The sequence below is a fragment of the Desmodus rotundus genome, chromosome 9 (genome assembly GCF_022682495.2).
Source record: "Desmodus rotundus isolate HL8 chromosome 9, HLdesRot8A.1, whole genome shotgun sequence".
NCBI classification, from domain to species: domain Eukaryota; kingdom Metazoa; phylum Chordata; class Mammalia; order Chiroptera; family Phyllostomidae; genus Desmodus; species Desmodus rotundus.
The window spans coordinates 73,066,480-73,075,481 of NC_071395.1; the positions used below are offsets into that span (position 1 = coordinate 73,066,480).

Below are 9,002 nucleotides of genomic sequence, written 5' to 3' on the forward strand. Positions count from 1 at the left end.
TCCAGGTCTAAAGATCTTTCTGTGCTTTACAAGAAGGTGGCCATTACCTTTCTCTGGAGTTCTTAATGGAGAAATGCAGGTGGAGTAAATCAGATGCCACATGAACTTTCTGCCTGTAGCTGAATTCCTGCTGCGTAAGAGCCCCCCTACCCCCCAACCCCTTGTTTCCACGTCGTCTGACAACTTGAACTTTTGTAATACACCAATGAGAACAGAAACAAATCTTCCTACTGGAGCTGGCATTCTGAATTAGTAAGATGTATATACAGCCACGTAATTCCAATCTTGAAATGAAATCCAGTTGAAAGCTGTGGAGATACAGGAGGCGTGAGCATGGAAGCTGCTCCGAGTTCACACCTATGCAGGAGAGCTGGCATACAGTATCATAATTTAAAAGATCACACACAAAAGCTCTAATTCAGTGACAGAGAGATGGAATTCAGTTTTATTTTGTCCTCCCTGAAACTTCCATTTACACCATGGCCTCGTCTATCACAGAAGAGGAGGAAAAAGCGCTGCCTTATACCACAGAACTCAAGTACTCGCGTACTTGCTCACTAGAGGTGGCGGGGTGTTTGTTTCTCCCGTTTTTTTGGCTCCAAGAGATTACACTTTCAGTACCAGTGCAGTGAGGAACCACTGGCACACTGCTTGAAATTTCTTCTGGATTAGTGTACCATTTCATAAAGTGCTTCTGGAGTTAAAATCTGTCAAGCTGTCAAAAGTGTCCACACTTTTGCAACACAAAGGATAGAAGAATCCCAATGGGTGTGTCACTGAGTCCTTCCCGGCTGGGTCCGTTATTGGCACTGCCGCTTTACCCGCCGAGGCGCTGGCCCTCACCCCAGGCGAAGCCTCCTGGCCGCTCTTCAGGTAGTGGATTATAATTTGGATCCTCATCTGGTGTATCAAAAATAGCCTTCCTAAAAGACAGGAAACAGATATAACTTAGGTCCACAGTCAACTTAGGTCATAAATACTGCAAGGTCAAAAAGATCTCTGGGGTTTCCACCAATGGGCAAGCATTACATCTGCCTACCAATGAAAAAGTTATATATATTTTTTGTTGAATTTATTGGGGTGACATTGGTTAATAAAATTACATAATTTCAGGTATATAATTCTATAACACATCATCTGTATATTGTGTGTTCACCACCCCAAGTCAAGTCACCTGTCAACATTTATACCCTATTCCCTCTTCTACCAACCCCCACCCCCTGTAAGTTACCTTATTTTGAAGGTATTCGTAATTATTTCATATTTACATTAGCTTTTACCTCATTTATTAGTTTTTAATACAAAAAGCAATACATGCTAATTATAGAGAAAACAGTGGAGAAGCCTCAGATACCTTTAATGAAGTAATCAAAGTGATAACTACCATTTTGACAAACTGAAAACTGAAATCCTGTCCTAATAGGCTGCAATTAGAAAAATTCAGTGTCACTTCTAATATTCCTGCCAAGGATGCAAAACCTGAACCTGAATGTGAGAGAACATTAGGCGAACCCAGAATGAGAGACACCCCACAAAACGGGCCTGTAATCTTCACAAATGTCAATGTCGTGAAAGCCAAGGAAAGACTGGGGGGCTGTCCTGAACTCAAGGAGACCTAAGTAAATGCAACCCCTGAAGCTGGCCTGCATTCTTCTGCTATAAAGAATATTATGAGGACAATTCCCAAGTGTGGAATTGTTTGTGGATTAACGTTCACTTCCTGATTCTGACTGCAGAAGAATGTCCTTGTTTATAGAAAATACACATTAAAGGGGGTCATGGCGCGTGAGACTGACAATTTACTTTCAAATACCTAAGGGGAAAAAAGTCCTTTGTTCACCACCGTATGGCTATCAAACTAGGGAAGAATAAATGCAGTGCCTCCATGTTTGTGGAGGATGTGGGGAAACGGACACTTTCACATTATTGGTAAAAGTGTAGACCTGAACACCCATTCTGGACAGCGATTTAGCAATAAACAAAATAGAAATTTCACTTCTAGGAATTGAACTTTTGAAAATAATCATAGACGTGTGCCAAGATTTAGCTACAGGGATGCCCACCACTCCAATTATAGAAGGGAAAGCAAGAACTAAGCCAGTGTCCATCAATAAGGGATGAGGCCCTGGCTGGGGAGCTCAGTGGGTTAGAGCATTGTCCCAATGTGCCAAGGCGGCAGATTCGATCTCCGGTCAGGGCACATACATGAATCAACCAATGAATGCAAACATAAGTGGAAAAACAAATCATGTTTCTCTCTCTCTCTCTCTCCCCACCCCCGCTTTCCTTCTCTGAAATCAATAAATTAAAAAAGTCTTCATAAACTTATGCTATATTCATACCACGTGGTATCATGCGGCTGTCACAATTTTGTAGGATGTATATGATGAAAAAACGATTATGACACATATTACTTAAAAAGAAGGTCATGAAAAAGCATTTTTAAAAAGTACACAGACACTAAAAAACTGAAAAACACATAACAAGAAGTCAGTAAGTGGTGGGATTAAGGAAGATTTGACTTTCTTTGTTTTGCTTAACTATTCTACAACACACATTTTATAATGGAAACTCACATTTTATTCCTCAAGTGAGCCCTTTTTAATGCAGTATATCCCAAGGACACAAAATATCAGAGTAGAGAGAGGTCCTATGAAAGCTCCATTCCCAGGAAAAATGATGTGCTAAAAGGGACTTGGCTGGTTGGTGAACAGCCTACACCTGTTTTCTAGCCCAAAGCTATTTCCCTTCTACTGCTTACCTGTACCACCCGTTTAATTCCACCATTAAAAACTTTCCTCTGGTCAGTTTTGCCCATTTTGCTACCTCACCCCTCTAAACTCAGCAGCTTTCTTTCTTTCTTCTTTTCGTATTCTCAAAAACTCTGCAGCTTTCTTAAAACCGGCGGACTCCTCCCTGCAGCAGGAGGTGCTAGAGGTCATCCTGGAGAACGATGAACCAATCAGCCTCAGCACATCCTGAGCCTGTGAACCTCGCTCCCGCCACAACCCCGGCACTGTCTGTCCCTGCCAATACCAGTGCTCCCCCACGGCAGGCAGGCAGGCAGGCTGCTCAATCCGCAAATATTTACTGACCTGACCGATGATCATGGACCCCGTCCCAGTTTACCTGCAAAAAACACGCAACCTGGTTTAAATACTCACAAAATAGATGGTGTTTTCAGAATTCTTATTCCACCAGGCTGATTGGGAAATACATCTTCCAAGAAAAAATATATGTGTCCAACTGCAATACCTAAAGTCAACCAGAAATAAAGAAGAGGGAGGATTAAAATTTTGATTGCAGGTGAATATACCAACATAAATTCCTTATATTTAAGAAGAAATATCAATATAATTAGTAAGAATTAAAAACCTAATTTTGTAGACTTTGAGCATACAACTATGAAATAATTCCACAGTAACGATTATGTGAAGGCCAAACAGAATACACACGAAAAAGAGTGACAAAGAAAGTTTATAAGTATAATAATAGAAAAAGTAGCGATAAGACTCTTACCCAAGAGGTCCACAATGATTGAGTTCCCCAGTAACAAGGAAAAGCCCATGAGCACCCAGGGTAGAAAGGGGGCCTGGAAATTGAGAAGGCCGAAGAAGTTCATGCGGACATATGGGTTCCTTCGGCTCCACACGTAGACAAGCATTATTGTAAAGGCCTGGCCCAAGAAGACTAAGCTCACAAACAAACCAAAAATCTAACAGATGGCATTAAGGAAAATATCAACATTAAAAGTGTAATGGGGAGACTGGGTAAGAGAACTAGGAATTGTGCTCTAAGAAAGGTTCAAATTAGGAAAACAGCATTAGTTGTATCTTTTTTAAAAAAGATTTTATTTACTTATTTTTAGAGAGAGGAGAAAGGAGGACAGGAAGACACAGATTTAAGAAACACTGATCAGCTGCTTCTTGCACACGACCCCACTGGAGACCAAACCCACAACCCAGGCATGTGCCCTCACTGGGAATCAAATCGGCGACCTTAGCTTTGGGGAACAAATGCCCAACCAACCGAGCCACACTGGTCAGAGCAGTTACTTACATCTTTAGAAGAAAAAATCCTGAAAATAATTTCCCAGAGCAATCAGGCAAAAACCTGCTTAGGCCAACTCATCTGGACTTCAATCTGTTATTCTCCATTCATGAAGTTCTTGCCTTTTTGGAAAATGTGTTAATTATTTGGTCAATAATTGCATTAAAGTTCACTCGCTATTAGCACCTTTATAGAGGTGAATAAAACCAGCTGGAGCAAAACCATCTTGTCAGACAGGACTACATTCAAGTTTTTTCAATGGTTGACAATTCCTTTTTTTAAAAATAATGTATCAGTTCTGGTAGTAACCAAATAATCATCTTACCAACTTAATCTTTTAAAAGTGAAGTGCACCCATGAACAATAATGTATCTCAGATACATAACAGTAACCCACCTGGGTTACAAGTTCCTCTGACTTGCTCACAGTAGAGAAGCATCTTGTCCAAAAAAAAGAAAGAAAAAGAAAAGCTTCTTGTCTAACCTCTAGGCTTGGAAAGCTGCCCATAGTGCGCTATGAAATAAACAGTAGTACACTGAGGCTTAAATCTGGAGGTCTGTTTGTTCAGGGTACCCAGTGAATTGTGGGAGATAGATGAAAAACTTTAGGAAGAGAGAGGGTGTTAGCATTTTCCTGTGTTTGTTCCATTTGTTGAAGGATACAGTCATTAAGAATCCACCAAAAAGAAACATAAATACAAAGTCTGCTGTCCGACCTCGGAAAGAGCCTTCTTCTAACATTCGACAGTAACGATATCTTAGGTTCCAAGTTAAGAAAATGTTAAGCACACAAATACGAAGAAAGTAGAATTTAACATTATCACGTAGGTACACTTGGACTCCATGTTATTTGTAAGTCAAGCCTTTTTTTCTATAAGAATGTTTATGAGTGGCCATATTGTAACTTCTCTTTTCCATTTTAGGCAACTCCACAGTTTACAAAAACTGTTCCCAATTGGGGAAATAAGCCAGATGTTGGATACGCATGCTTCCAGTCACCTATTAAACCTTTTAAAATTTGTATCATCTTTTCCATGTTCAGCCCACAATCTGCATCACTCTTTTTCACAACCTAACTTAGAAGAAATCCCCATCAAGAAGCCTTGTGTGACAATCTACTTCTTCAGGCAGGTTGATTAGGCATTTCTATACCTCAGTCAATGAAGCTGCATTACGATAAAAAAAATCTAATTATCAGAAAGTTACCAGAATAATACAGTATTTAGAAGACCCAGGAATCCATCTTAGGGCAGGAACCCTGTCACCCCTACATGGCTCTCTGTCTACTGCAGATGAGGTGAGTTGTAACTGCCCTTTCCAGAGGGTCAGAGGAGAAAGCTCTTTGCTCAGTAGCCCCAACTACCACATGACCAGAGCATGACTCTTCCCGTCTTCCAGTAAACTGGAACGTGCCAAGCCCGGCAGACATTATGGCACTGTCTTTGCAGCCGGCAGAACAAGTAACTAGGACACAGGATCTCAAGTTTCCATTCCTTATGAACCCACTCCCAAACCTCTATGAAAACTGTTAATTATTAAAACAAACAGAAAAACCAAAAAACTCTGTTAATTACCACGGTATCTGCTGATGTTATAACTATGAATGAATGTAATCACTCATCTCACTTGATCAGGTTTGCAAGTGACTTACGGGGTGAAATATAATAATTTTATGGCTAAGTACCTGCCCTTTGAACCAACAGTGACTTACAGACACCATCAAAACAACACTATCTGACCACCTGCTCTGTGTACCACTGAGCCAGTATCTAGAAGTCACAGCTAAGACGGTAACAAAGATAACAGGATTAATAGTTTCAACTTAATATTGTATTTCCTACGTAAACCTAAAGTTTTTATGCTAACCCCACTTAGTAAAGGATACAGAAAAATCATGTTAAATAAAAAATTGAATCCAACTGGCCCAAAAAATAAGAAATTGGTGATTAGCCTCCATATCTGTTAAAAGAAAAAAAAAATCAAGAGATAGATTGAGTAAAATATACTAGGAAACATTTCCATATTAAGACGAAAGAGAGCTCCTCTGACTGCAATGGCAGAGTCCACGGATAGGTGACATGATGTTCTGACCCAAAAAGTGGGACACAGATTTGACGCTGGATTTTTGTGCTGCTTCTTGTTGAAAATCTGAATGATGACACTCAGCCCCTGAAATTTGTAAGGACAATAGGACAGAAAACTTAAAATTGTGATTGTCTTTAACATGGTCAGACAAATCATGGAAAAAGTCTCACGGAAAGACAAGGTTAATTTGCATAATAAAAAACAGTGCTTTCATTTTGTAGTATCACAATCTAATGACCAGTCTTGAGATATCAGAAAAAACTCCAGGGATGTATATAAATTGCTTTAAAAAAGTCTCTATATTAGGCAGTCCAAAACATCCAGAGTGAAGAGTAATTATAAAGCAAATACTCAAGTTCCAGTCTGAACAAATAGCCAAATGCCTACAAGTAAAGACCTAATACTCTAATAATTAAATTCCAAAATTGATAGATATAAGGACACTCATTTTTCTTGTTGGGTACCCTGATATATCTTCCCTACCCAACCCAAAGATACACGATAAAACTTCTCACAATGGTAGAGCATCTACATTTTAAAGTGTTTTAACAGATTCTATTATCTCATGTGATCTTAATCCTGTCACTGCCATCCCCATCGCACAAATAAGAAAACTGAGAGTCTTAAATACTGTCAAAATGACTTGCCCAAGGACAAACAAATTGTAAAGGAGACTCAACTCAAAACCTAGAACTCCTAACTCCTAATGCAGATACATAGTATCAAGGGTTTTAACCCCAGGCAAAACCAAGCCAAGCAAGTACTCACTAGGAAGCAATGTATAGCTCCCAGCAAAGGCCATGTGAGTATCAAAGGAAGAAGACAGTGACAAGAGTCCACAAGACTGCTGTATACATCATTAAATTCTTAAGAATTGGTATTTATTAAAGTTGAAATAATTCAGTTCTACATACTAACTGCATCAAGGATTTTAGAGTCCTCAACCTAGTAAAGAGGCAAGCATAAAATAAGTGCAAACATGAGATGAGAGATGCTCTAAAAGAAGCACTTACAGATACTCTAGGGACACAAAGGAGAATGAATCTGAGGTCACACAAAAGCTGTGTCTCCATAGGCAAGCTGAGATCAATGCGTATAACGTGAATGAAACACATTTGAAACAGGGAATAGAATGTGCAGAGGCAGAATTACTAGTTTTGGGGTCTCTCTCTCTCCAACTATAGCCTATAAAAACATCCTGTAGCAGAAAAATACATCTCTCTTTTAGCATTCTCATTACTGGAAAGGGCTATTTCCCACTGTAATCTAATAAAATGGCGTGTTGTTTAAGATGTCGGTCTTCTGGAGTTTTGTTGGTATGATCCCGTCCCTGGAAGATGGAGCAATTTAAAAGCAGTAATAGACTTGAGGTGCTCTCCCTCTTGGGACCAGGCCTGTGCCTTTCCCTTCCTCCACTTCTTCCTCCCAGGCAAGTCACCTTCGTCTTTCTTTCTCCTAAACTTGAAGGGCTCTTCCTTTGCCTCTGTAACTTGTTTCCTGAGTCTCTGCAGCCCAGCTGGTTCTACTACCTCTGTAAATTTCTAAAGGCTGATCAGTCTCCTGTCAAACACAATATTAACTTTAAACTAGTGATTCCTAAATATAGGAACTGGACACATCAAATCAAAACCATGCAGGGAACTTAAATATATATATACAGATTCTTCCTACCCTTTGTGATCCTGATTTGGTACATGATGAGGAACTTGAGTATCTCTTAAACATTCCTTAGGTGATTCTGAAGCCCAGTTAGGCTGCAGAATCACTGCTTTTTACCTCTCACTGTAAGACTTATAATCCAATATTCCCACTGAATGCAAGATTTGCTACTAAAAAGGTAAACAAGTTTAAAAACTGAAACAATCATGGTTGTGAGGGACCACTTACTTGGAAGTGTTTAAAGATTAATTCAGGATTGAAGTACAGCTGAAAAGGTGTAATCAATTCCAACTGCTGAAATAGAAAAAGAGCTCCTTAAAGCAAATCACTCTTAAGATATAGGGCAAGTAAAGAGCAGCTGCTATGAATCTGCCCATCACATGGGCACCACCTAGAACAGTCGGGTGAAGCAACACAACACCCTCAAAAGAACGGAGATTCAAGACCCTGCCACCGTCAGGGAAGGGTGCTTCCAGACAACCTCTATCTCCACACTATTTCAAGACTCTTCCCTCTCACCAACTTCCAGCTTTCTGTCCTCGATATCTAAGTTTCTTCATAAGCGGAATTCCCCCCGACCCCACCCCACTAGTCACCGAGATACCACATGCACATCGCCAGTGTTCTTAGGCACGTTTTCTGGATGTGCGGCTCCCGCTGCCCTGACATGCTATAGGTCTAGCCTTCATCTCTCCGAAACTGACCTGCAGTCCTGATCCTCCACCCCTCCTGCAGTAGCACCCCCTTATCAGGTCACTGGATAGGCACTATCAAAGCAATTCCAAATCCCAAAGTGAGCCTTGTCCACCTCCACCCACCCCTGAGACCAGCCCATCTGGGGTTCCCTGAGGCCCAAACCCCAGTTTCTTGAGAACCGATCATATCCAGCCCGGATAATGACAAGCTGGCGCTGCAGCTGCTCACCACTGCGGCGGTGGTGAGGACGCAGGCGGTGGTATAGGCGCGGCTAACCGGTGGGATCTGCAGGTACTCCAGCCTGAGGCTCTGGTACGCCATCTTCCCCTCCGCCACCTGCCCCTCCGCCCCACTTCCCCTTCCGCCAGTCGCGCAAGCGGCGGGGCGGAATCAAGGAGGCGGGACTCCCGTTGCCCTGCCCACAGTTGTCCAATCGGCGCCGCGCCATCTGCCAGCCACCAATCGTAAGAGGCCTAAAGAAAAAACCATTCACCAATCACGAGTTGCGTCTCC

General features: G+C 41.3%; 1 protein-coding gene across 2 annotated transcripts; it reads right to left on the minus strand.

Annotated features, from left to right (window-relative positions):
- Positions 1-417: 417 nt before the first annotated feature.
- Positions 418-8,867, minus strand: DERL2 (derlin 2). Of its 2 annotated transcripts, none has more exons than XM_024564876.3 (7): positions 8,718-8,867; positions 8,022-8,087; positions 5,935-6,008; positions 4,713-4,806; positions 3,520-3,715; positions 3,165-3,255; positions 418-923 (listed from the first exon to the last, which is right to left on the minus strand). In XM_024564876.3, the coding sequence occupies exons 1-7, from the start codon at positions 8,808-8,810 to the stop codon at positions 818-820; spliced, it is 720 nt and encodes a 239-aa protein (XP_024420644.1). In that variant the 5' UTR covers positions 8,811-8,867; the 3' UTR covers positions 418-817. The 2 variants fall into 2 exon arrangements, with proteins under 2 accessions (XP_024420644.1, XP_024420645.1); XM_024564877.4 differs by having other exon boundaries at positions 8,022-8,084; positions 8,718-8,861.
- Between the last annotated feature and the right edge of the window lie 135 nt (positions 8,868-9,002).